Genomic DNA, 27,371 nt, shown 5'->3' with positions numbered 1-27,371 from the left:
AAGGGCATGGTGGAGAGGAATTTAGGAGGACTCCAGTGATTTTGACCTAAATAATATGAAGATGGAGTTGCCATTTACTGAGAAGGGGAATGCAGTGTGAGTAAAGGAAAAGGGTATTTGGTACTGAACAGGTTGGCTTAGAGATGGCTTTTGGATGTCTAAGAGAGAGTGTTGAATAAGATGTTAGATATATGGTAGCTGTGGACAGAGGAGATGTCGAAACGAGGTAAATTGCGAAGTTTTACACTTTGAATTTGCGTTATGTCTTTTAGGTAATGAGTATAGATAGAAATAAAAGAAGATCCTGGGAATAAAGCTATGGGGACCTATTACTTTACTAGAAATGAAGAGGCAACAGCCAAAGAGTCTAAGAAAAAGTGTTCAGGAAGTTTGGAGGAGAATCAAAAGGCAGCAGTGTCCTCCACGCCAAAAGAAGGAAGTGAAAATCTTAATTAAATGCTCCTGATAAGAAAGATAAGGACTGAGAGAAATCATTGGATTTGCTAATGGGGAAGTTGCCAGTGACACTGATAAGACCTGTCTCAGTCTACCGCAAAAATTTGACTAAACTAGGTTAAAGATGAGAGAGGAAGTAGAGACAGAAAATACAGACAACTCCTTGAGTTTTGCCACAAAGAGGAACAGAGAGATAAGGTAGTGGAGAGAGGAAGGACCAAGAAATTTTGCATTTTTCAAGAGGGCAGATGCTGAAGCTTGTTTGAAAGCTGGTGGGAATGATCCAGTAAAGATAGAAAAGGTGACCATGCAGAAAAAAAGAGAGGAAAATTGTTGGAGCAGTGTCCTCCAAGAGACAGGAGGGGTAAGATCTAGCACATGAGGTGGAGAGTTGGCCTCAGGGCAACTGCAGTTCATCCACAGTAGTAGAAAGGAAGACCAAGTATTTGGGTCAGATGTTAATGCATCAGTAGATGGAGGAGATTTATGGTATTTCTCATTGCTCCCATTTTCTCAGTGAAATTAGAAAGCAGGTCATTAATAAAGAATGAGGAGGGAGAAAAGACACCGAAGACCAGAAATGAGAGGAAAAAGTAATGAAATAATTATTGACTTAGTGGGTGAATGACTTGGCCAGTGATAGGTGGCAGGATTGTGGATGGCTATCTGGGCCCATTGAGATTAATGGTCATTAGTACAAAGTCCCATCAGTCAGTAAGTTTGTGTTTGTCCCCAGTGTTTGTCCCCAGTCAGAATTAGCTTTTCCTAAAAACATGAACTGCTTATTAGGTCCTAAAAGAATTACTGAAATATAAGATCACAGTCTTCAGAATATTTAGAATCATGCCTAGGAACTCTTTCTGCTTATTAGGAATATGCATATGGAGGAGAAGTAGAAATGGCCCAAACAAGCAGAACTTATGAACTGACAGAATAGGCAATTGACCTAGAGGGTCTAAAATGATATTTCATCTAAAAATAATTGCCTTACTGATCTCTCACAGTGCCTGAAAATTCCATCGTTGGTGTTATTCTAATAAGTTTATGACCTTGTCATGCAAAGAGATGGTGCCTATCTACAAAAAAAATCTCTAGAATTTAACATGGTAATGAGAAGTCACAAAATGCTAAATAAATATTTGCTAAATTAGCTTGAATGGAATGGAATGAAGGGCCATCGTGCATTCATTTTTATTCAACAAGTATTTATTGAGTAGAAGACACTGCAATAGACATTGCAAGAATTTCCAAGATAAAGAACATATTTACATGAAGCTGTTGAGGCTAAGAGACAATAGTAGGTAGATGTTTATTAGCAGAGTTTCTTCTTTGGTTTCTCCTATCACCACTTATTGATATATAGCAAAATACAGAGGGGTAGAGGAGGGTGTGTGAATTGCTGTGCAATTCTGCTGGTGGGATTACCAAAAAGATACTAGGGAGAAAGAAAGCTTTTGTAGCAACACAGATATAATTCCTTTCTTTCACAACTTAACCCAACACCAGTAGAGAAGCCCTGATGGACCCATAGGCTGCAGTGGAGGGAATACCACCTTTCTGCCACTAGTGGAACACGGTGGGTGGACTGAGGTAAAATACCTCTTCTGTATATGTGATTTTACTGGAAAACAGAACCACATGGGTTGGAAGTGAAACCTTGCAAATGCTGATCTCTATACCTATCTGCCAAAGTGGAAAACACCCTGAGAACCAAGGATCTAGAATAACCTTTTTAAACTATTTCAACCACAGATTTTTTTCTGGGGGGAAAGATCTTTTTGATGGTTATAAAAATTAACTTTATTTTCTCTAATTTTTTTCAACTCATTGGTGTGTTTTTAATTAACTATAAGATGAACAGATATTTATTCCCTTTTCCAATTTGTCTTAGAGGAGCTCTTTCTTTGAATTTGCTACAGGAGAATGTTCGTTTTTATGCTAATCCTTCACATCTTTTACGTCCTTTTTAAAATATGATAAAATTACATTAATCTGGATTTAATTCGGAATTTGGGTTAAGTTTGTCTGAGTTTGACTATAATTTACTGTTATATTTCAGAAATACTGTTAAAAAGTTTTTCTAATATGTAAGACTTTGTATTATTATTATTTAACTAGACTGTGAAGGGAGAATGTGGGAAATGTCTATTCCTACTTATTGGAATAATCACTCAATAAATATTAATTGAGCAGTTACAATGCAGCAGGCCCTAGTTGAGGCTCAAGTGATAACAGAAGTGAACAAAAATTCTTGCCCATATTGAGTTTACATTTCTAGTCTGAATGAATATGTGGAGTTTTCCTTTGACATAGGCACAACAGCTAAAAAATTAGTCTTACTTGTAATTTTTATTATTTTTTCCAGGAAAGTCTTGCTTTTAGAGTACATTAAACATCTCTTTCTAGATATTCATCTACTTACAATAACTATTACTTGGAAATAATGTAAATAAAATTATTGTTTATAAAATCTTATAAATGATCATTTTTAATGGCCTTATGTTAATCTCCTCACCCAGATCAGTCAGTTTTGATGTAAGAACAAATCAAACAAGCCTAGGATGTCAGCCTTGAGTGTTGCCAAAATACTCTGCCTTTTTGTTGTTGTTTTTAAGCATTTACTATTTGCAATACACTTTTTATAGTTTGTGTTCTTATAAACTTTGGAACCCAGTATGGTATTATCCTCATTTCATAGGAAGCTATGGCTCAGCAAAGCTAAATAACTTTTCCAAGATCACACAGATAGAAATTATGTCAGATACTGTTAGATGATAGTACTAGATTCTAGCAACCATACTCTTCTCCTAAGTACCCATCCAGATAGAGTAGACATGTAACCCAATGGGATGCCATGGAAGTCTGTGGGGGGGGGGGATGTTATTTTTCCTTCACCACTTTTCCTGCTTGGAACTGCCCAGAGGTGCAGCTTCTGAGGATTTAGGTCAACACAGTAAAACTTGTAGAGGAGAAAGGTGGAAAAAGCCTTTGGAATATCATGCCAGCTTTGTAATTCCTACCACTATGGCTTGATATAAGTAAAACCTGGTCTGTTTAAGTCATTGCATTTGGGTTTTCTGCTATTTGCATCAGAAAAGACAACGAACTGATAAATCTCAGAACTGGAAATCCAAAGTAAAACTTGAAACTCTCTGTTCTTTCCAATGGATAGTTCTGAAAGCATGCTCTTTTAATAAATGTATTCTTACCACTTTAAAGGTGACCTTTTGAGTACCGAGAACAATCTCAATACTCATAACTGCTACAGGTATTTCTCACTTTATAAGCTAGATGTATTTCTCAAAAAACCCATGTGTAAATAACTTAAACATATGAAACTGAATGCAATTAATGGATTTTAAGAGAAACTATAATAAACAGTCAAAATATTTGGAGAATTTTTTTAATGATACAAAATAGGGAATTAGGTGGTGGTTGGCAAATTTTTGTTCAACAAATATATCTTCTCAAATTGTGGTATGCCAGTTCCAAATTTATAATGCAATTTCATTGTCTGGAACCTGAGTTGGCAAGTAAGTGGGACCTGAAAGAATTAACTCATATCCACTAGGTTGGCAATAACCAATAAGATAAAAATAAGAGTTGGCAAGAATGTGGAGAAGTTGGAATCTTCATATACTTCTGATGGGAATGTAGCTGTTTTATAAGACAGTATGGCAGTTCCTCAAAACATTAAACAGAATTAACACATGACCCAGCAATTCTATTCCTAAGAACATGCCCAAGAGAAGTGAAAACCTATGTCTACCAAAAATCTTGTACATGAATATCTCAGAAGCATTACTTATAATAGCCAAAAAGTGGAAACAACCCAGATGTCCATCAGCTAATGAATGGATAAAGTAAATGTGGTATATTCATACATTATTTGACCATAGAAAGGCATGAGGTACTTATACCTGCTAGACCACGGATGAACCTTGAAATCCTTGTGCTGAATGAAAGACCCACTCAAAAAAGACCACACATTGTATGAAGTGTCCAGAGTAGGCAAATACCCAGTAGATGCCTCAGGATGGGAAAGTTGAGGGAAATTGAGTGATTACTATGGATAGTGTTTACTTTTGGCATAAGAAAATGTTCTAAAATTGTGGTGATGGTGGCATAACTCTGTGACTAATCATTGAATGCTATACTTAAAATAAGGTGAATCATATGGTATGTGAATTATACTCTATGAAGCTGTTATATTAAAAAAGAAAGAAAGAAACTAATCAATGAAGATCAGCGGACCCATGAGGTAGTAAAAGTTCCAGGAGATAGCAAAAATCCTCAAGGTGCCATGCTTTCTCTCTAAATCAGGCACTATCTAGTTTTTTTGTGAGCTTCCATTGCAGGGGGTGCTTCCATACTGCCTTCATTTTCAGATTTCTAAAGTTGACTTTATAAAGAGACTCTTGAGTTTTCTTGTCCTTGTGTCCTCTTTGCATGTCAAAAGGACTAGTGGTTAAGTCAAAGGCAAAGGGTAGTGGTTAAGTCTCAGATGTGTGTTAGAACCCAGCTCTCTTGCCATCTTGGCCAAGTGACTTTGGAGTGGTTATATGAGCACTGTAAAGTGGGGACAGTAATAATAGTTACTTTACAAGGTGGAGTTGAGGATTGAAGATGTAGTGCACCTGACAACACAACCTATGCCTAATATCCATGTTTCCGTCATTTCTTTGATACCCAGGCTTGCCTCTGTGTAATCCCTTCTTAGAATGAAAGGTGTTAGCATCTTGCCTGTGGCATGTAGCTGATGACTGCAGACTTTGCCTAGTTTTTACACAGAATTTCTTGAACAAAAAGGTTTTACCTTTTTTGTTTCACTTAATTAAAATTACTCTGAGTATGTCACAGGTGGAGAGAAAGAGAGCAATATTGGAAGATTTTTCTCTTCTACTGTGATGAGACCTGGTTATCATCTTTCAAACATGCCCTGTGGTCTGGTTCCCACACCATATCAGTAGAAAATAACTGAATTGGGAAGAAGGCAGTCAAGCCTGCCCAAGTTCAAATCCCGCCTCTCCCTCTCTAGCTGTGTGACCCTGGATGTATTGTCTAACCCCACGGAGACTCAGTCACTTTGTCTTCAAAAATCAGAAAAATAGGGGCGCCTGGGTGCCTCAGTGGGTTAAGCCGCTGCCTTCGGCTCGGGTCATGATCTCAGGGTCCTGGGATCGAGTCCCGCATCGGGCTCTCTGCTCAGCAGGGAGCCTGCTTCCTCTTCTCTCTCTCTCTGCCTGCCTCTCTGCCTACTTGTGATCTCTCTCTGTCAAATAAATAAATAAAATCTTAAAAAAAAAAATCAGAAAAATAATCATATGTACCTCACAAGGTTGTGTAAGGGATTAAATGAAGTAGCACATATAAAGCTTGTGGCTGAATGCTTGTAAATAGTAAGGTTCCATAAATGCTTTTTAAAAAATAAGTAGTTTGGGAAATTTTTTGAGAGTTAAACAAACGGAAAAAAAGTATATCTCAAATACACCATTGAAAGCATTCTTTAAAAAAAAAAAAACAACAACAAACTAAACAAAATGAGAAACATGGATGGGTGACCAACTTAATCTTTTTTTTTTTTTCAATTAATGGTTTCATTTCCAACTTTAACACTAACAGAGGATTCCAAAACAGACTAATATACGTGAATATAGTTTAAATGTAACAAAGAAAGAATTCAGCTATGTACATTGGAGGGAAGGGGATTTTTTTCTTATCAACCTTTTCCTATTTTGCCATTTCTGAACGAGCATACATGTTTCCCAATTTCATTTAGTACATAGTAGTACAACTTTTATGGTCAACTATTTGTTTAAGCATAAAACTTAAGAGATTTTGGCTGCTTGGTCATTTTAGCTCTTGAGGTCTGGTTATTCTAAAAATGTAACAAAAGAGTATTTCCTCAAAGCCCTCTGGACTCCAAGTAGAAAATGATCACTTTTACTCAGTTATTACTTTCAGTTTTAAAACTGAAAGTCTTGTGTCCTGGGAACTTCCTTAGTCTCAGAAAAACCAGAAAAGATGGTCAACTATAGAGACATCTCTCTGCTCAGCAGGGACCCTGCTTTCTGCTCTCTGCCTGCCTCTCTACCTACTTGTGATCTCTCTCTCTCTGTCAAATAAATAAATAATAATCTTTTTAAAAAAAGTTAAAAGAAAGATTTGGAGATCATTATTAATAACTAATGGCTTCCATGAAATAATGCTAACGGTGGACCTAGCCCCATGCTACATGCTTTAAAAGCTAAATTCCACTGAAATTATTAGAAAAAACCCTGTGCATTAGGTTCTATTGTTATGCCCATTTTGAAGGTAAAAGAAAGACAGTTTGGAGAGGCTGACCAATTTGCCTAAACCCTAGAAAGAGGATAGAGCTGAGATGAAAGAAAAGATTTTTTTAAAACTATTCTGTGCTATATTGCCATTAAGTCCCTGCCCCCAATTTACATACCATTGAATTAAAGGATAGAAAATTTATAGAACACATTGTCCCAGAGAGTGAAAATATGAATGGCCCAAAAAGGGTGTGGGTAGCTTCACTGATGATAATTAGGGAATTGGGGGTTATCAGTGTACATTTACTGTTAAAGGCTCATTTTTTTGAATCCCTGCTGGAGGCAGAACACTGGCTGGACTGGAGTGGAATTGCTCGTGTTAAACTATTACAGGAACCTACCTCTTCACATACACCACATACTTTGTATCTATGTAGGTGGGCTTCCCAGAATTCCAGGTACAAGTCATGTTGCCTGAATATTCATAAATGACACAGGTTACCTTGTCAGGAACATCTGGTGGATCTGCAACAAAATATATCACTTAGAAGCCACCCAAGAAACATGAAAGTTCTTTATCAAGTTGTTAGTTGATAAACTTCCCATTTTATTTAGGAAACCAGCCTAATCAGCACTCAGTACCTCCCTCATTCCATCCCTACCATCTCACCTAACAATCTACTTTGCCATCAAGCATTGCTATTCTTTGTAATATTTTACTATATTCTCTACTCCTCTGGGGGTACTAATATGATTTTCTCTCATAAAAAAAAAAAATCACTCCTTAAATCCTCTCTCCTCATCTACTACAGTATCTCCTACTCTTTTTTTTTTTTTTTTTAAGATTTTGTTTATTTCTTTGACAGAGAAAGAGATCATAGTAGCCAGAGAGGCAGGCAGAGAGAAAAGGGGTGGAAGCAGGCTCCCTGCCGAGCCGAGAGCCAGACGCAGGGCTTGATCCCAGGACCCTGAGATCAATGACCTGACCTGAAGGCAGAGGCTTAACCCACTGAGCCATCTGGGTGGCTGTATCTCCTATTCTTAGTATCTAGACTATATTATACTGGCCATTTACTTCATCTCCCATTTGCTCTTTATATGTCTATAAGTAAACACACTCCTAAAATGCATTTCAAAACAAAGTTATAGACAATAATTTAAGTATCTAGCCTCTGGAAAGCACTAGAAATACATTTAATGAAAGAGATTCTGGCCATATGATAAAGTGAAAAATGCAGGTTTCAAAATAATATAGTGATCTCATTGGAGAGAGAGACAGACAGAAAGAGAAGAGATTGGGAAGGAGGAGAGAGGGAGAAAGGGGAAGGGAGAGAGAGAAACTAAAACTTAAAAGACATATTTCAAATGATCAAAGAGGGATTGTTAGTAGTGAGATTATGGGAATATAGAGACAATGGGTGTTTCCTTTCTGTTGGCCTAAATTTTTAAAAGCTTTCTATATTGTATGCAATTTGAGTTTACAATTAAAAAACAATTTCAAGCAGTAAGAACATACTAAACTACTTTAAAACATTCTGGTGAGTTGTAGCATTGAGTTTCAATGGAGAGAAACTGGACTCCAAATTAGTGAAAAGAAATATTTAAGTTTTATTTGGGTCTTAAAGGAGGTAGGTCTGGAAACATAAATTAAAGTCATTTTGAATATTGATTGAGTTGTGGTCCCTCACTGATTACAGTGATTTGTGCTAAAGTTATTTTTCCCCCTCTAGTTTTAGACAGAGTATCATTGATTTGGCCATCATAAAAGATAATGGTCAATCTTTTGGGCTATGTTATTCCACAGTATTCTATATAAAATGAATGCTCAGGGTTATAAATGCCTCATGGTTAATTAACTTTATAAAAGATCAAATAGAGTATATACACACATGCAGATAAGTGCAATATTTGTTAATGTGAAGTATATAAAGATGGGAGTATGATTACAATTATGAGAGTAAGACCTTATTGTTGTTAATCTCATTGTCAGTTTACCCAACATCAAGGAGGAAAAACCTGCTCTATGGTCAGATATCAGGGAATACTCTAAAATACACAAGGATGAGGCTTATGTGTTCGCTTTATCCTACCAGTCCCATCCCTCCCCTATTATTGGAGCACTTAGTAATCACAGGCCAGATTTGTTAATTCAGAGTCTAGCCAAGGATCATTTTCTACCGAGAGTTTCTTGAAGGTAGAATCCTTCTTCTTTTAATTTCTATAATTTAAAACATTTTTGGTGCATGGCAACCACTCAGTAAAGATTATCTCATAATATGATTAGCTTTATTAATAAAGTGATAATGAGGAGAATTTAAAATGAACAGAGGCCCAATGTTTCTGGCAAAGATCACTGCAATTCCTTTCTCAAGGAGAGCACAGGCTGGCTTAATTGTGCCAGGAGTGATACGAGGTAGCAGTGTTAAGGACAAATATTAAGGGACCTTTTGGATTAAAAGGCTGTTTTTCCCACAATAAGTAGAGATCAAAGATGGTCAAAATTTAAGTCAAAGATATTTAAAATTTTAAATAAATGATTAAATAGAAACAGACCGTTCCATGTATGGTTTACTTCTAATTTGGTATTTGTGAATGAATAAAGACATATTATAATATTTTATCCCATGATTGGCGTGAAACTAATAAAACAAACTTCCCATAATATGTGTGCATTTAATCATAGATGAGGTTCTAGGAACTGTTTAAAATGATGACTAAAAATGGAGACTGTGATATAGTACTTTATATTTCACAAATTACATTTTAAAGTACAGAAACTTCTAAATATATTTGGATTTCTTTTCAAGGAAAACACTGACTCATTTATTTTCTTTCTCTTTTATGATCTGTTTCCAGTCTAAAAAATACACATAATCATTTTATTCAAAACAGTGATGATAAGTTAACATAGCAAAGCTCACAGGACAAATATCCTGTGATCAAAGTAACTCAGTGAAAGCAATGTGATTTCTAGAGTACCACAAAAACCTTCAAAAAACTTTTTTGACCTATTTAACTAGGAAGTTTTATTTGCTAAGAATGCAGAGCCCAAGAACATAGGGGTTCTTGGATCCAAGAGTTAGAGTAAATTCTTACCTGGCAGTTACAATTGAACACTCATAACCAAAACCCTATGTAAGAAGTCACAAAGTACATAAATGGAAAGAGTGATGTTCTTTCTAAGCAGCTAGCCCCAGTGAATTGAAATTTTTATATGATATTGTCCCAGAGGGGAGCAAAGGCCGTTGCCTGATTCTGAACATGGCTTGGTGGTTGCATTTGGGGGCAAAACTAGAAGACCTGCTGGGGGTAATTCATTACTCAAATTTCGTCACTCAAATTGCAACCCAAGGAAGGAGGCCATACTTCTTTTGACTCCTTTCTTCCTCTTTTTAAACTAAAAGCTAACCTTTCCTCATATTTGGAGGAAATCCTCATATTTTCTTATTTGCCCTCCAAAGAAATTGCATCTTCTCTAACACCCTACCTCCACCCAAAAAGGATAAATAGTAAAATATTTAAGCATTAAGTGATGTTTATGTGTCCTGAGGATGTGGACAAGCTAAGGAGTCCTCATACATCAGATAAGAAGTTTTCCTATGCCTTCAGTTCCCATAATTTAGGGCAAGTTTAGTATGCTATTATCAGTTTAAGGCATGAGTTGGCCAACTTTATTCTTTGACCCCAAAACCCACTGTGGTCCTTCCTCAGTTCACTTCTACCACCTCCCATAGCTCTTTTTTATTTTGAAAATCATGCAAGATCAGGGTCCCAGAATTAAGGACAACAGTGGCCTTATTTAGAACAAGGAAGCCTCTTCCTTCTCTTGTGTCCACTCTAGGGGCAAGTGGTGACCAGCAGGTGGTCTTGTTCTTGCTAGTTAAGATCTGGAGATGCGGAAGAATAAGAACTCATATTTGATTGTCAAAAATATGGAGCATGACAAAGACACCAAAGCCGTCTCTCTTTCTTCACTGGAGTTGAGTCCAGATGCTCTAGGGAATGAATCTCTGGGTTAAAACAGTGCTGAATTTATTGATCTATTTCTCATAATACAATAACCAAGAATTAAGTATGTAATTATACAAGTGAGCTCATATTACTATGATAACTTACACATCTTCAAGATACTATAAATACAAATTGAATTTAACAAATATTTTTAAGATGAATGTGATTTTTTCTTTTTTTAAAAAAATATTTTATTTTTTTATTTGAGAAAGAAAAAGCCTGCATGCATGTGCACACTAGAGCAGGGGGAGGGCAGAAGGAGAGGGAGAAGCAAGCTCCCAGCTGAGCAGGGAGTCTGACAAAGGCGCTGGATTCCAGAACCCTGAGATCGTGACCTGAGCCGAAGGCAGCTGCTTAAACCATTGAGCTATCCAGGCACCCCTAATCTTTTTCTTAATAGTTATAGTAACAAAAAATGATTCACATTTGTGGCAGTGGGACTAGGAGCCGGAAATTAAATCAGAATCTCCTCATGTTTTATCAAAAGCATGCAATTTTAAGTGCATTTAACACACTGGTCCTGTACTTTAAAGTGTATAATATATTTTCAAATAGTTTATTAAAATTTGATGCTTACTACAGCTGGAGTAACTGGCCTTATTTTACAGACATAGAATCAAGGCTCAGACAGATTAACTGGCCCAAGGTCGTGCAGCTGGTAAGAAGTATAGCAGGAACACAAAGCTAGTTTGCAACTGTTTTTTCACCCTGAATTTTAGCTTCAAAATTTCTTGACGGGATCTGCTTCAAGGCAGATGATAGTAGTTTGGAAAACAAATAAAAAAAAATAACTGTAGAAGAGATGAAAAGAACAACATTTAAAATCTGAGGACACTGCCCCTCATGTATGCCATTTGGACAGGCTAGTGTCAACTTTAATTGAATGCATCAGAAGCATTTAAAAAATTGTAAAGTTGATACTGAAAGTTTATATGTCTGTCTTCTTTTAAAGAGTCAAAAGAATTAGGAATATGGAGTCATCATAAATGATGGAGCTGGGCAGTGGCTGTCCCCAGTAGACTATCTATGTGCTTTCCTCTCTGCACAGATCCCACCAGCCTCCTTGACTCAAATTTTACCAAACTGGCCCCTGGAAGCATCTGGGCTTGCAATTCCTATATTAGACTAATATAAGAAGTAAATTCTATCTTTTGTCTTTATTGTCAGACAAGATTTTATTTTTTAATTATTTTTTAAGGTTTTATTTATTTATTTACTTGATATAGAGAGACAGTGCACAAGCAGGGAGACTGACAGGCAGAGGAAGAGGGAGAAGCAGGCCCCCCTGCTGAGCAGGGACCTTGACAAGGGGCTCATTCCCAGTACTCTGGGATCATGACCTGAGCCAAAGGAAGACACCCATCCAACCCACTGAGCCATCCAGGCGCCCTAACAAGATTTTAGACTAGTTTGCTAGATGAGCTTTCATTTGAATTTTGAGTGCGCCCCAACACTTACATCCAGAAAAAATGTCTTTTCCACATATCAGTGTCTCTTGAAAATATCCAGGACATTTAGCAGTGCAGTACATAGAGGCGTGTGGCTCCAAAAAGTTGTTATACCAAAGCTGAGCTGTCGTTTTATTAATTCTTGTGATCTGAAATCTTTCTTTGATGCCATTTTTATAAAAATAAAATTTCCTTGGTTGGCAGTTCTTAATTGCTGCTTGACAGTATATAGAGATATTCATACCCATCTTAAAAACTGTGGCTGGTTCTACCCAGATGTGGCCAGAGCAGTTTATATTTGTAATTCCTGGAAACAAATGGATAAAATTTTTTAAATTCCATGTAAAACATTAGAACAAGAGATTCAAAAGAATATGCCATTGCATTTAAATTTTATTCTTTTCTATTAACTAAATGATCTTCATTGGAAAAAATTTTAGGACTAACTGTATCTTTTAATTGATTATTTTTTTAAAAAGATTTTATTTATTTATTTGACACAGAGAGAGAGAGATCACAAACAGGCAGAGCAGCAGGCAAAGGAAGAAGCAGACTCTCTGCCGAGCAGAGAGCCTGATGTGGTGCTTGATCCCAGGACCCTGTGATCATGACCTGAGCCAAAAGCAGAGTCTTAACCCGCTAAGCCATACAGGCATCCCTGGTTAGTTTATTATAATGTGTTTTTACTGTGCTTTACTGTGTTGATGCTCAGCAACATGATACAAATCTTTAAGGGTCAGCCTTTAAGCTACTCTGTCTCAAGAACAAATATAATTGGCTCTTCTATTTTAAAGTAGAGTGGGGCATTATGAAGCTAGGCCATTTTCAAAGGTAAGATTAGAAATAATACTTGGCACTGCAGAACCCAAACCCCATTCTTTATCTACTCAATCAGTTGTTCATTGCTCTGTAGATAATGGCTACTTTTATCAGAAAATTATGAGTTTAGAGGTGCCTGGGTGGGTCAGTTGGTTAAACGTCTGCCTTTAGCTCAGGTCGTGATCTCAGCGTCCTGGGATCGAATCCCCCATTGGGTTCCCTGCTCAGTGGGAGCCTGCTTCTCCCTCTCCCTCTGCTGCCTGCCCTGCTAGTGCTCTCTCCCTCTCTCAAATAAATAAAATCTTAAAAAAAGAAGATTATGAGTTTAATGAATAAAATTATACTCTTACTAATGAAAAAATCTATTGTTTGATAACCACTTAAAATTCATCATTAATTTAAAAATATGGGAAAATATTCAGAATATATTTTGTTAAAAAGCAAATTGCAGAACAACGTATTTAATATAGGCTCAATATCAGAAACAAATGAGTGAAGAGAAATACACTAAGATATTAACAATGATGATCTGTGTGTTAGACTAATTTTTCATTTTTAATTTCATTTTTTCTGTGTTTTAAAAATTACATAGTGAATGTATTATTTTTATAGCCCAACATAATAATTTAAAGTCATTTTCATAAGCTCAAATGACAGTGCAATGCAGTATCAGTTAAATAAAGTTCACAAAAGGAAAATATATTTTTGTCTTCTGGAAATACTTGCATTAAAATATCTTAAAATAATGATAAAGGTAAATAGTTGATTTTAAAAGGTCCTTATCTTTAGATTTCAATGCCTAAAGAATTAACTTGTATAATACAAATGTAATTCAATATTTCCATTTACATAATGAACATTTATGTATAAACTATAAATATTTAAATGTTGAAATACTGATAAAAATAATTCCATCATTATTAAGAGGACACTGAAACCAAAGACATGAAAAGGAAGTTTTAAGAAAGCATCCAACTGCTTTAAATAAGGTCAGCAATTCAAGTTTAGACAAACTGAATCCCCAGGACTTAAAAAAAAATATATCAATACCAAAAAGAATTATTATGAGTAGTGTTTGAAAAAAATAGAAAATATAAAAAATGTCAGAAGACTTCAGATTTGGACAAATGTCCTGGTTTTCAAAAATAGAATAAAGAAGAACCCCAGAAACTTTGGACCACAGAGCTTTAGTATATTCAGGAATAAATTAGTAAGCCAATGATTTCTCAGTACTTAAAAAAAATCAGTAGCCAGTGGGAATCAACACAGATTGTGTAAGAATAAGTTATACAAATATGTTAATTTCTTCTTTTAATAGGATTAGTCAATTGATCGAGGAATGTTAAACTTCTCTTAAATTTTTGTTTAATTTTGGCAGAGCTATTTATTGAAAAGGGGGAACTTGGAAAAAATGTAGTCTGGATGATTTTAAAACTATTCATAGGTTGAACAATAATATATAGAATAATTTCTTTAATCTTTTTTAAAGATTTTATTTATTTGAGAGAGAGAGAGAGCACGAGCAACATGAAGGGCAGAGGGAGAACCCGACTTCCTGCTGAGCGGGGAGCTCAGTGTTCCCAGGACTCCTGGATCATGACCTGAGTTGAAGGAGGATGCTTTACCAGCTGAGCCACCCAGGCATCCCTATAAAATAATTTCTAAGGGACAGCCTGAGGGTCTCTAACACCATATCAGAGGGGATTGACTCATTTTTCTACACTCTATATTAATTACTTGAATGTATGAACACAAGTCCTACTTATGGTTTGCATATTTCAAAAAGCTGGAAGAAGCTAGCTGGGGACTTATTTCTTCTAAATGTTCTTAGATACCTGTGGTCTGACTCTGGGAGTGTGTGATACCTGCTGGAGGAATACTAATTCTGATGATAGGGCTACCTCTACATCTCCAATATAATCATGTTCCAATTTACAGAAGAGAGTTTCCTTTTGTTGTTATTCTGAGTAACTTCACAATTTGCAAAACTTTCTTCAAGGTCTAGAAACCTGCCCAGGACACAAAGCCTTCAGTAGAAACTCTCAAATGCCAAGAGTTATCCTGCCTAAATTTCTGATGATCCCCCTCCTGGATTCCTCAAAGCTGCTTATGCCTGTATCTATAATAGTGCTACATGTTTGTGTGGGTTATAAAATGTAAATGATAATAGCACAATAGTATTGCACAAAGTTGTGAGGACTAAAAGGCTCAGCACAGTGCTCGTTACATAGTAACTGTCAATAGTGGTTTGTGGAGTTGAATTAAATTCAAATGTTTGATGGATTATCATGTGACAGTTATAAGAGTTCAAAGATAGAACACGGCAGCTCAGAATATTTAGGTTTTTCATGGAAATATTCATATATGAGTTAGAGATTTGATCCTTAGGGATGTTTGAGAAAGGAATCCTGACATTAGGAGGGAGGTTGGACTGTTTTATTTCATTTATGCATAAAATTTTTATGTGCATATAGTTTTTCCAATCTTACAATTTCTGATTCTTCAGAGATCTTAACATAATGCTTTGAAAATAATAAACACTCAACATTTTTTTAATAAAAGATAACAATAAGTACTAAAAATACTATACCTCCGTGGCACCAGTTGAAGAATATGTAAAGAGTTATTACCACATCCCATTGAATTGTGACCTGATTCATTCCTAAAAGCAGGAAAAAGCTCTTTGTTCCCCTCTAGGAAAGAAAAAATATGAAAAATGTTTAAATTATAATATTTTAATAAAATAACAATAATAAAAGGCATTACGTTTTTTTCCCCCGACAGTTCGTATTGCCTTTGATGAGACCATTTCAATAGGAAGAAAAGAAGAAAGGAGGAAAGGAAGAAAAGAGGAAGGTGAGAACGGAAGGGAGGAGGAAACAAGGCAAAGAAAAGTCACTGGTATGTGAGGAGATACAATACAGATGGAAGAATAAAGCAAAAGGATGGCTTTTATCCTTCAAAAGTCACTGCGAATTACCTTAGTAGATTTTTGACCCTTGATAAAATACAGTTTTATCTAATCTTATCTCTCTCCTCAGAAACCTCTGCTCTAACTCCAGATGATAAATTCTCCTGACCAGATTTCTGTGCCTAAGCAGCTCCAGAAGTAGCAGTCTTTGATGAGTTAAACTTGGGAAAAGACAAAATTTGCAGAACTGCAAGAAAAAGTGTGCCTGGGTGTGTGCCTCAGTCATTAAGCGTCTACCTTCGGGCTCAGGTCATGATCTCAGGGTCCTGGGATGGAGCCCTGCTTTGGGCTCTCTGCTCAACGGGAAGCCTGTTTCTCCATCTCCCACTCCCCTGGTTTGTGTTCCCTCTTTCACAGTCTCTCTCTCTGTGTCGATTAAATAAATAAAATCTTTAAGAAAAAGAAAAAGAAAAAAGAACTTCCAGAAAGAAAGCACAATTTTGATTACAGAAGATTAAGTAAGACAAAAGCATAGGTGCTCTCACCAGTTACATTTATTTAAAAAAGCCTTTTCATCTGTAGGTAGTTGAAAAGAAACGCATTATATAAATTCCAAACAATATTGCCATCAGTTCACAATTAGAGTTACATTATTTAGTCGGTTACCTACATTATTGAATAATTCACTTACTCAATAACCAACATTATTTAATTATTTTTACCTGTTTAATAAAACCTGAGCCATTCATATAAAACAGCAAAACAAAATCATGACGTCATATAGCTTAAATATCTGATAACATTTTTTTTCTTAAAGATTTTATTTATTTGAGAAAGAGAGCATGAGCGGGGGCAGGAACAAAGGGAGAGGGAGAAGCAGACTCTATGCAGAGCATGGAGCCTGACATGGGGCTCGATCCTAGGACCCTGAGATCATGAACTGAGCCAAAATCAAGAGTCAGATGTTCAACCAACTAAGCTATCAGGTACCCCATCCATATCTGATAACATTTTTACAAACTGGGGTACCCATGACCCCCATGAATATAAGAATCTCTTTCATAATTTGTTAGCAATGTTAGGTCTTCTCTTTATAAATAATAGGCAAAGCAAGGCCCAATATGTTCCTCGTTCGAAGTTAACTACTCACCCGATAGAATATTTGCAGTAATTATTTTTTTAAAATGATGTGATGTCAGACAGTATTTTAGATTCACCTTTCATCAGTAACCACCATATGAAATATCATAAGAACTTATAAGAAAAAAACAACCTGGCCCATGTATTTCCAAACAAAAATGTAGCTGTTTTTAGGTATTTGGGTGATCATTGTCTCTTTACCTTTTAACTTGCTGGAAGCACGTAATTCCACTTCAGGGCCAGGTTGCTATCTTGTAGCCTGCGTCATGTCCTCCGTCTCCACTGCCTGCTTGTCAATAATCACTTCAGATTTTCAGCAATGAGGCAAATGGAAATGTCAGCAAAGCCCTGACCTACATTTCAGATTCTTGAAAAGGAACTCAAAAACTGTCCAGTTCGAAATGACTGGCTCACATGTCACTATTTGGGAAAACCCAGATTACTGAACGTGAACTGCTTTGTTAGTACTTTTTTTCTCAGTTTAATTTAAAAAGATCTGTCTCATCCAAGAAGTAGAACACATATGTAGAGTCTATCTATCAAAATATAACACCAAAATATACAAAAATATAATGCTTAGTTTTAATTTGCAATTAGTGTTGATATTTATTATGAACCAGTTTCTTAAGACAGTTTAAATGCTACTGTTGACCATTTATTTATTTACTGAGCATTTTTGAGTGTCTAATATGTGTCAGGTATTGTTCTGGGCATTAAAGATATAATGTTGATTAATTACCAAGACAGCTCTTTTGTTGTATGTTTAAAGTGATTTAATAACAAATCAGTTGAACTATCACCCATGCTTTAGCAGGATTCTATAAGCAAATAAACAATTACCAGGGACGCCTGGGTGGCTCAGTTGGTTGGGCAGCTGCCTTCGGCTCGGGTCATGATCCCGGTGTCCTGGGATCGAGTCCCGCATCGGGCTCCTTGCTCAGCGGGGAGTCTGCTTCTCCCTCTGCCTCTGCCTGCCATTCTGTCTGCCTGTGTTCACACTCTCTCTCTCTCTGACAAATAAATAAATAAATAAGAGACTGTTTAAAAAAAAAAAAACAAAACAATTACCAGATATTTGGTGCATTTGTAGTCGGTATCACCAGGGGCTTTTCCCAGCATAATCTTTCCTCTCACATCCTTTATTACTTCAACATGAATATCTTTCCACTTCATGTATTTCTTTTTATTGTAAATGAGAGTTAAGTCACTTGTTTCAATGAAATTCTTTTTTATAACATTTTTAAATTGTTATGTTAGTCACCATATAGTACATCATTAGTTTTTGATGTAGTGTTCCATGATTCATTATTTGCATATAACACCCAGTGCTCATCACAACATGTGCCCTCCTGTATTAATACCTGTCACTAAGGAACTCCACCCTCTTCCCTTCTGTAATTCTCAGATTATTTCCTGGAGTCCATAGTCTCTCATGGTTCATCTCCCCCTCTGATTTCACTCCCTTCAGTTTTCCCTTCCTTCCCCTAATGTACTCTGTGCTATTCCTTATGTTCCACATATGAGTGAAATCATATGATAATTGTTTTTCTCTGCTTGACTTATTTCACTTAGCATAATCCCCTCCAGTTCCATCAGTGAAATTCTTAAAGCCAGAAACTCCATCCTGCCTTTTAAATGTTTTTATCTTTGGTATCCAGCACATTAGAATACTCTGGGGAAACATTTGAAACATTTCTATACTCAGATTTATTCTAAACAACGAAAATTAGAAATTGTGTGGGTGAAGGCTGGGCATTGATTCTTTTAATTCCAAGTGATTTCAATAAAGAGTCAGAGTTGAGAACTACCTGAATTTAAGAATAAGAGTGTCTTTGAAGACCACACAGAGGAATGGACTGTCGCCTGGGTTTTAATGATTAGTGACAATTTTCCAAGCTGTGAAAGAGAGGGTATGGGAAATATTTCACATATAAGAACAGAATGTGCATGTAATAGAGATGTTTTGGGACTGACTAATTGTTTCTTCAGGTTGAAGGGAATAGGATATGAGCTGGAAAACTAAGGTCAGTGGCAGAATGTAATTAATAAGAGCCTTGTATGCCAGCTAAATGGTTTAATCTTTGTCTTGAAGTCAGTCAGAGATAGCCAAGGTTGGTAAGCAGAGAAATAACATAATTAGATTCGATTTTTAAAAGATAATTCTAATTATTGTGTGGAGAATTGAATGAAGATTGAAGAGCCCAGTTAGGAGGCTATTGAAAAGCAAAAGCTTAATGAGGGTCCAAAGCAAAGCAGAGGTAGCCAGAACTAAGAGGGAAATATGGAACTGAGAGCTATGTGGAGGACGACTGGACAGTCCAGTGTGACCAGTAAGGGAACAGAAACCCCTGGAGTTACGCAGTGAACAACACATGTGTGTGGCAGGGTAAGAATTCAGGAGCATGAAGAGTGACTCTGGTGGTGATTTTTACTGACCTAGTAGACAACATTAGCCAAGCACACAACAGGAAGAGACGTGGGAAAGTGATGAGTTTGGTTCTGGTCATGTTCATTTGGAGGAGCCAGACAGAACTGTCTGGTGGGACATTATAGATACAGGTAAACTGTATCTAGTTTGAGCTGGAGATCTAAATTTGGAAGGTTTCAGCATGTCAGTAGTATTAAAACTAAAATAAGAATAAGAAAACAGAGCACATCCAGAATGATAAGGGAAGGAAGTAGGGGGCCAAACACAGAAAATCTTACCAAAGGACAAGAAGAGATACAAGGAGTTTGTGGCCCTCATCAAATGGTCAGAAATTAAATATGATTAGAACTAAAAGAAAGTTTTGGATTTGACAGTAGTCTTCCCTTAGAACAGTTTCAGAAAAGAAATGGAGGTAGAAAGGGGATTGAAGTGAGTTAGAATAAAAACCAAAGAGGACATTGGCTAATCTTTCAGGAATTTGGAGAGTGAAGATGAGACTGATGGAGAGCTCAGTGCGAATGAGGATTTATTTTTTTAGTGGGGGTCACTTGTCATTTCTCTTCTTTGGTGAGCAGTCTGTTCACATCTGCTATCCATTTCATTGGTTGGTTGTTTTTCTTATTGTTGAGTTTTGAGAGTTCTTTACATGGTTTTGGAAACCAGTTCTTTATCATATATATTTTACAAATATTTTGTCCTAGTGTGTGGCTTGTTTTTTCATTTTTTTACCCATGCTTTTTGAGATCAGAAATGTTTAATTTTGATCAAGTTTAATTCATTAATTACTTTATTGTTTCATTTGTTTTTTGCTGCTTGCATTCTCATCAACGGATTAATTCATAATCTTGTTTTATGTGTGTTTCTGTTTAAAGACACCTTAATTAATCTATATTGTTGATTAACATTGAACTCAGGGCCAACATTATAATTTATGCCTGAACAAAGCTCATCTAACACATGGAGTTTCTTTGTAAAGTACATTGCTGCTTTCTTGTATTTACAAACACTAGCCAGTACTTCAGGACTATGCTTGGGGGCTGTTTTAGTGAAATCACCAAACAAAAGTATAAAATGGGGGAAATGTGGTACTAACAAGACCTCCCAAAGGACATTTGTTTATAGTCCAAGAGCTGAAACAAGTTTTTTTAGCTGGGAACTTGCACATTGTGTGACTCAAAATTTTCACTACTCTGCACATGTCTTCAAAATTACAGACAAATGCCGCAAGTATTGATTTGGGGGTTACAACTAAATTTTAGCTGGTTAAAGAATTCACAAATTTGGAATCTGGGAATGATGAGGATCAACTATATCAAATCTCATATGTAAGTGGTTTGACTTCATTTGCTAATCAGAAAGCATGAAGACCCACTGTCTTGGCTTTTTCTCCATAGACAAGGTTACCATCTGGGTGTACCAGGACAGTCTAATTTAAACATGTCCCAGGGTAATTACAAAAAGCACTCCATTTTATGTTCAAAACTTTTCTAATGTTGGGGCGCCTGGTTGGCTCAGTCATTAAGTGTCTGCCTTAGGCTCAGGTCCTGATCCCAGAGTACTGGGATCAAGCCCCTTCCTACTCAGCAGGAAGCCTGCTTCTCCCTCCCCCACTCTCCCTGTTTGTGCTCCCTCTCTCTCTGTGTCTCTCTCTGTCAAATAAATGAAATCTTGAAAAAATTTTTTTAAATTTTTTTTCTAGTGTAGGAGATATGTTGCCACTCTTTTAAAGGCTTAAAAGTTTCTGAAAAGTCATACTATTTCAAGTTTTCTCTGGTATTTGGTAAAAGTTTGGAATAGTTGTCGGCTGAGGGGAATGAAAATGATGATTTAGTATAAAATGCATGATCCAGAAAACACCATATTAAATTAGTAAGCATATTTTGAGTTAGCTCATCATCAAGGCAAATATATCATAATGGAGCATTTCAGATTTTCCCCCAAATTTTAAAAAATCCTCTTTAGGGCACTTAAGGCTAGAATAGAAGAAAACAGCTAGAACTGTAGTACTTATGTACTTATGTAATCGTGCTTTTCTATAAATTGACCTTACTCTTGTGGATTGAAAATATCTCCAGTTTCCCTATCCAGAAACAACAAACATTGTCATAAACTAACTGGCTACTAGAAGGAACTCCTTGAAGTAGATTAGTTAGGATTTCCCAGTTTAAGAAGTATAGCTGGACCAAGACCTGTAATGTTTTTGTTTTTTTGTTTTTTTAAAGATTTTATTTATTATTTGACAGAGAGAGAGATCACAAGTAGGCAGAGACAGAGAGAGGATGAAGCAGACTCCCTGCCTAGCAGAGAGCCCGATGTGGGACTTGATCCCACAACTCTGAGATCATGACCTGAGCTGAAGGTAGAGGCTTAACCCACTGAGCCATTCAGGTGCCCCCCAAGACCTGTAATGTTAAAATGGTTGCCTAGCAACACTGGTCTACCCACTAGGGAGCAGGCCTAGAGGGCTCTTCCTTGCCTCGGAACACTGATGCCAAATGTTGATGAGAATGAGCAGACCAGGGAGTGAACTGTTGACCCCTGAAAAGGGAACCTAGAGACTTGACTCTGAAGAGAGATGGAAAACCTACCACTTCTGTATGGGGAAGTGATACAGCAGCCCTCGTGGTTTTAATAGGCCTGGTTTAGGGCTATTAAATAATCTGGTTAGAGAAGGGGAGTAGGAAACTAGTCCTGAGTTCCTATAGAGGGTACACCATTTTTACTTAGATTGCTGCCTTTCTTTGTGGTAGCTTTAGCAAAGGTGAGTGACTGAATATTATCATGTGTAAAGCTCAGACACTCCATGGGAGGTACCACTAAATTGGCAAATCCCATTAGGTAGACTTGATTTAGGAGGCTTAAGATTTTGTAGAGTGATCTAGCAATTCTGTATGAAATAAAGAAATCAGGACGCCTGGATGTCTCAGCCGGTTAAGTGTCTACTTTTGGCTCAGGTCATGATCCCAGAGTTCTGAGATTGACCCCGCATCAGGCTCCCTGCTCAGTGGGAAGCCTGCTTCTGCATCTCCCATTCCCCCTGCTTGTATTCTCTCTTGCTATCTCTCTCTGTCAAATAAATAAATGCAATGTTTTCTTAAAAAAATAAAAATAAAAAAATCAGTATCACTGAAGGGTGGGAGAAACTGATAGGTGGTTGGATGAATCGGTTTTTGAAGCAGAGAAGATGGCAGTAGCTACCCATAAGGGCCAGAGGAAGTCCCCTGATACATGGGTATGCTCAGGGAAGATGCTTTATACATATCTGCATATTGGTAGGTAGGGTGCAGGGTACAGCCTGGTCTGTCTCTATACCTGGGTGGAAAATAGATGTCCCTGTTTAAGAGGGCGTATGGTACTATAATGGGTTAAGTGTGACTGCATCTGCAGGGGTGGGTCTCCAGAGAGTAAGGATAAAAGTAGAAAAGCCCACTGTGACTGTGGATGGACTTGGACAGTGAGTCACATGTCATAACCTGGGTAAGACCTGTACATAGTGCATTAAGGGACTTAATCCCAGGTTAAAGGACTCTTCTGTGCTCTCCAATATACTGTAGACTGTATGTGTAATTGAAGTGAAGACTTCTTTCGCTAATTTATTGTGACATCCTGCTTTTATGCTGTTATAGGTCCAGTGAAAGAGCTGAGTATTTTTTAGGGCCTTTCTTGCACCAGCCATGTGCTGTATGTGGGGCTATGACTACAGAGAGGATGTTAATGACTTTTAAGGATCCTTCAGTGGGAAAGGAGATTGTATTTAAAAAATTAAAGTGCAAAGGAATAAAATGCTAAATGGGAAGATAGGAAAACAGTTAAGGGAACAGAACAGAAAGGAATGTACAACAGCCTCAGGTCCACACTTTTGCAAGCCTCAGGCCTGAATGCCAACTCCTATAGGATAAAACTGACCTGGATCAAGGACTCGGGCTCAGTTTCTTGTGTGTTCCCTCCAGTTTGATCACACTTGTGCCTCTGAAGGCGATTTTATCCTGTCAGCATCCCTCTTTCAACTGCCTCTCCTGCCCCGTCATCCTTCAGTGAGTGTGTACGATACCATGCCCACTTTGCTTCACGGATGGTGTCCAACTCAGTGTCTGAGCCTGCCCTGCTTTTCAACACTCACGACTGAGGAATTATAAAAAGTGCAATTTTAGTTTTGCAGTCTTTATTTAAGAAGGTAACAGAAAATGTTATTCATTTCAGTAAGGTTTTTATCAAAAATATTGAACTTATTTTTTGAATTTCATGGCCTTGAAGTTGTATTTTAATTATCTTGAGGGTTGTCTTACCTGGAAGAACTCAATTTTGCCAGATAAATGAAGTGTCATTTTGTTAATTTTCTCAACCACTGAATTAATAACCCCATTATTCATAAAGAGATATATAGACTCTTTGAAGAGAAATAAATATCATAAATCTTATGACTCATCCAGAAGATGGTATCTTCATTCCTCTCAGCTGCTTGATTCCTCACAGTGTCAAACTCCTGATGGTAGGTTTAACTATGTTGAAAGCTGATGTATGTACAAGCTGAATCACCACTATTTCCTGTGAGGTGTGCATTAAAGGTCAGCTTTATCTCATTTACTATCCCTGTGTTAGAGTTAAGAATGCTTAGAAGTGGGGTGATTTCAAAAGCTTGTCCTCATTTCTAGCTCTTGGACAGCATATACACTTTTAAGGAGGTCAGTTTCCTGAGTCTGGTGGACTTCCCTCATTGTCATGTGCCCTTTTGTAAATTTGATTCCTCAGAGAATGAGCCTGGGTAAAAATAGTTGCAGGTGCTTTAAACACTCAAAGCTTCTCTAGTCTTTGCCTGAATTTTAGATATATTTTTAGAAATGTGAAGCTTACCAAAATACTTGCATTTCAGCTTATGTTGAGGTTCTCTGACCGATAGCCAATTTGGATCTGTTTTGGAATAGTCTGAGTGCCAGGTGTCAGAAGCAATATGGGGACTTATGTTTTCATTTCTTTTTCTTTTTTAAAAATTTACTTGAGAGAGAGAGAGAGAGAGAGAGCAGGAGGGAAGGGCAGAGGGAAAGGGAGAGGGGAACTCAAGCAGACTCCACACTGAGCTTAGAGCCTGACATAGGGCTCAATTTCATGACCCTGAAATCATGACCTGAGCCGAAATCAAGAGTCTGATGCTTAACCAACTGAGCCACCCAGGCATGCCAGTTATTTACTTAAATGTAAATGAAATTTTTGATGCACTGTTGCAGTTTTTCTAGACACTTTGGATAAAATGCATGTGTTAAAATGTTACTTTTTTCAGATTTAATGTACTTCATTCCATAAGGTAGTTCATGGCATATTTGTTCCTATTCCAGCTTAGTTGAACCTGTTTCATCACCTAAATCTAAATCATCATCATCTCAATGTTTAATAGTTTCTATTGTCTTTATCTATATAAACTTCTATATCTATGTCTATATCTATATTTTGTCTATTGTCTATATAAAAAGAAATATACTATTTAGACTTATGTTTACTCTTTTAGATATTAATTAAAAATATGCCAGTGGCATCAGGGAAATACAAATCCAAACCACAATGAGATACCACTTCACACCAGTCAGAATGGCTAAAATTAACAAGTCAGGAAATGACAGATGTTGGTGTGGATGCGGAGAAAGGGGAACACTTCTACACTGTTGGTTGGAATGCACATTGGTGCAACCGCTCTGGAAAACAGCATGGAAGTTCCTCAAAAAGTTGAAAATAGAGCTACCTGATGACCCAGCAATTGCACTACTGGGTATTTACCCTAAAGATACAAATGTAGTGATCCGAAGGGGCACATGGACCCGAATGTTTATAGCAGCAATGTCCACAATAACCAAACTATGCAAAGAATCTAGATGTCCCATCAACAGATGAATGGATAAAGAAGATGTGAGATATATATATATAATGGAATACTATGCAGCCATCAAAAAATGAAATCTTGCCATTTGCGACTATGTGGATGGAACTAGAGGGTATTATGCTTAGTGAAATAAGTCAATCGGAGAAAGACAACTATCATATGATCTCCCAGATATGAGAAAGTAGAGATGCAATGTGGGGGGTTTGGGAGGTAGGAAAAGAATAAATGAAACAAGATGGGATCGGGAGGGAAAAAACCATAAGAGATTCTGAATCTCACAAAACAAACTGAGGGTTGCTGGGGAGAGGGGAGTAGGGAGAAGGTGGTAGGGTTATAGATATTGGGGAGGGTATGTGCTATGGTGAGTGCTGTGAAGTGTGTAAACCTGGCGATTCACAGACCTGTACCCCTGGGGCTAATAATACATTTTATGTTTATAAAAATTTTATAAAACATATATAAAAAAAGTCAGTGGGTACCTATTTTTAAAAGCTTCTTCTAGGAGTATTTAAGGAAAATATTTGGTAGACTACTGCACTAGAGATCAACTCTACAAGCCAATCAAAAACCATGTTGGAGGGATGCCTGGGTGGCTTCCTCATTAGCATCTGCCTTCAGTTCTGGTCATGATCCTGGGCTCCTTGCTCAGCAGGGACCCTGCTTCTGCCTCTGACTGCTGTTCTCCCTGCTTGAGCTTGCTCTCTTGTTCTCTCTCAGTCTCTGGCAAATAAATAAATAAAATCTTAAAAAAAAAAACAAAACCAACAACAAAATGGTGAGGGGCACCTCTGTGGCTCAGTGGGTTAAAAAAAAAACGTGGTGGAAAAAAATACATAAAAATATCAATAGTAGTTTCTTTGGATTGTTGAATTATGGTTATTTTTTCTTTCTTTTGCTTTTCTATGACTTTCAATTTTTTAGGATAAGTATATTATATATGATACTTTTAAAATATTGAAAAAAAATACTAAATATGGGGAACCCTATCGGCACCCTTCACTCTTGAGAGCTTTTCCTGTGTCTTCACTTAATAAACTTCTATCACTTCACACACACACACACACACACACAAAGCAAAGAAAAAATAGTAATTACATCAAGGACAAGGAAAACTTTAAATGAGGGAATATAAAAGGAATTTCCCCTCTAGTTGATTCTAAAATATATGACAGCTTGAGGGAATTATTGATATGTCTACTGATGTACACATTTCATATGCATACTTAACCATAAGGGGTAGAAATAAGGAGAGTCTATTTTCCTATAGAAGAAAAATAAATTCTTTTACACCTTTTAATATAGACCTTAAACCTTTATGGCCCAAAGAAAAGAAGGCCAATGAAAAAATGCAATAATTATTTTTTAAACTGAAGTAAAATGAACAAATAAAATTATCAGTTTCAAGTGTACATGATGATTTTCTGTGTATATATATATACATATATATATGTATATATATATATATGTCTCATATATGTATGGCATCATTACCCAAATGAAGTTAATTGACACATTCATAACCTCACATACTTTTTTTTTGTGAGGACACTTCAGATCTACCCTACCCTCTTATCAAATTCTTTTTTTTTTTTTTTAAGATTTTACTTATTTATTTGAGGGAGAAAGAGAGAGATAGTGACAGAGATAATGACAGAGAGCATGAGTGGGGAGGATGTCTCTCTTATCAGAGAGAACCAGTCTTCTTAGCAGGCCAAGACTCTAGTTCAGTAGTCTACCAAATATTTTCCTTAAATACTCCTTAGGCTTAGCATCAAGCTCCTCCTAAGCAGCGAGCTTGACGCAGGGCTTAATCCCAGGACCCTGGGATCATGACCTGAGCTGAAGGCAGACGCTTAACTGAGCCACCCATGCACCCCTAAAGTTCAAGTATGTAATACAATATTATTAACTATAATCACCATGCTGTACATTCAACCTCAGAACTTACTCATCTTATAACTAAAAGTTTGCACCTTTCAACCAACATCTCTCCATTTCCTCTATCCCATAG

At 36.8% G+C, this 27,371-nt stretch overlaps 1 protein-coding gene and 1 long non-coding RNA gene across 2 annotated transcripts in view; one reads left to right on the top strand and one right to left on the bottom strand.

Annotated features, from left to right (window-relative positions):
• IL23R (interleukin 23 receptor) overlaps positions 1-17,371 on the bottom strand; it is a 57,550-nt gene extending 40,179 nt beyond the window's left edge. Inside the window, exons 1-4 of the mRNA XM_059376837.1 lie at positions 17,265-17,371; positions 15,603-15,705; positions 12,204-12,500; positions 7,136-7,259 (exon numbers count right to left, since the gene is read on the bottom strand). Coding sequence (XP_059232820.1) covers positions 7,136-7,259; positions 12,204-12,500; positions 15,603-15,672 — 491 coding nt within the window. The 5' untranslated portion in view covers positions 15,673-15,705; positions 17,265-17,371. The remainder of the gene's footprint in view (positions 1-7,135; positions 7,260-12,203; positions 12,501-15,602; positions 15,706-17,264) is intronic.
• Positions 1-27,371, top strand: part of LOC132001891 (uncharacterized) — a 93,140-nt gene that overhangs the window by 39,774 nt on the left and 25,995 nt on the right. Inside the window, exon 3 of the long non-coding RNA XR_009399709.1 lies at positions 15,797-15,868. This is a non-coding gene — a long non-coding RNA (uncharacterized LOC132001891). The remainder of the gene's footprint in view (positions 1-15,796; positions 15,869-27,371) is intronic.

Source organism: Mustela nigripes, chromosome 14, assembly GCF_022355385.1.
Source record: "Mustela nigripes isolate SB6536 chromosome 14, MUSNIG.SB6536, whole genome shotgun sequence".
Lineage (NCBI taxonomy): Eukaryota > Metazoa > Chordata > Mammalia > Carnivora > Mustelidae > Mustela > Mustela nigripes.
This window is presented reverse-complemented; position numbering and strand designations above follow the sequence as displayed.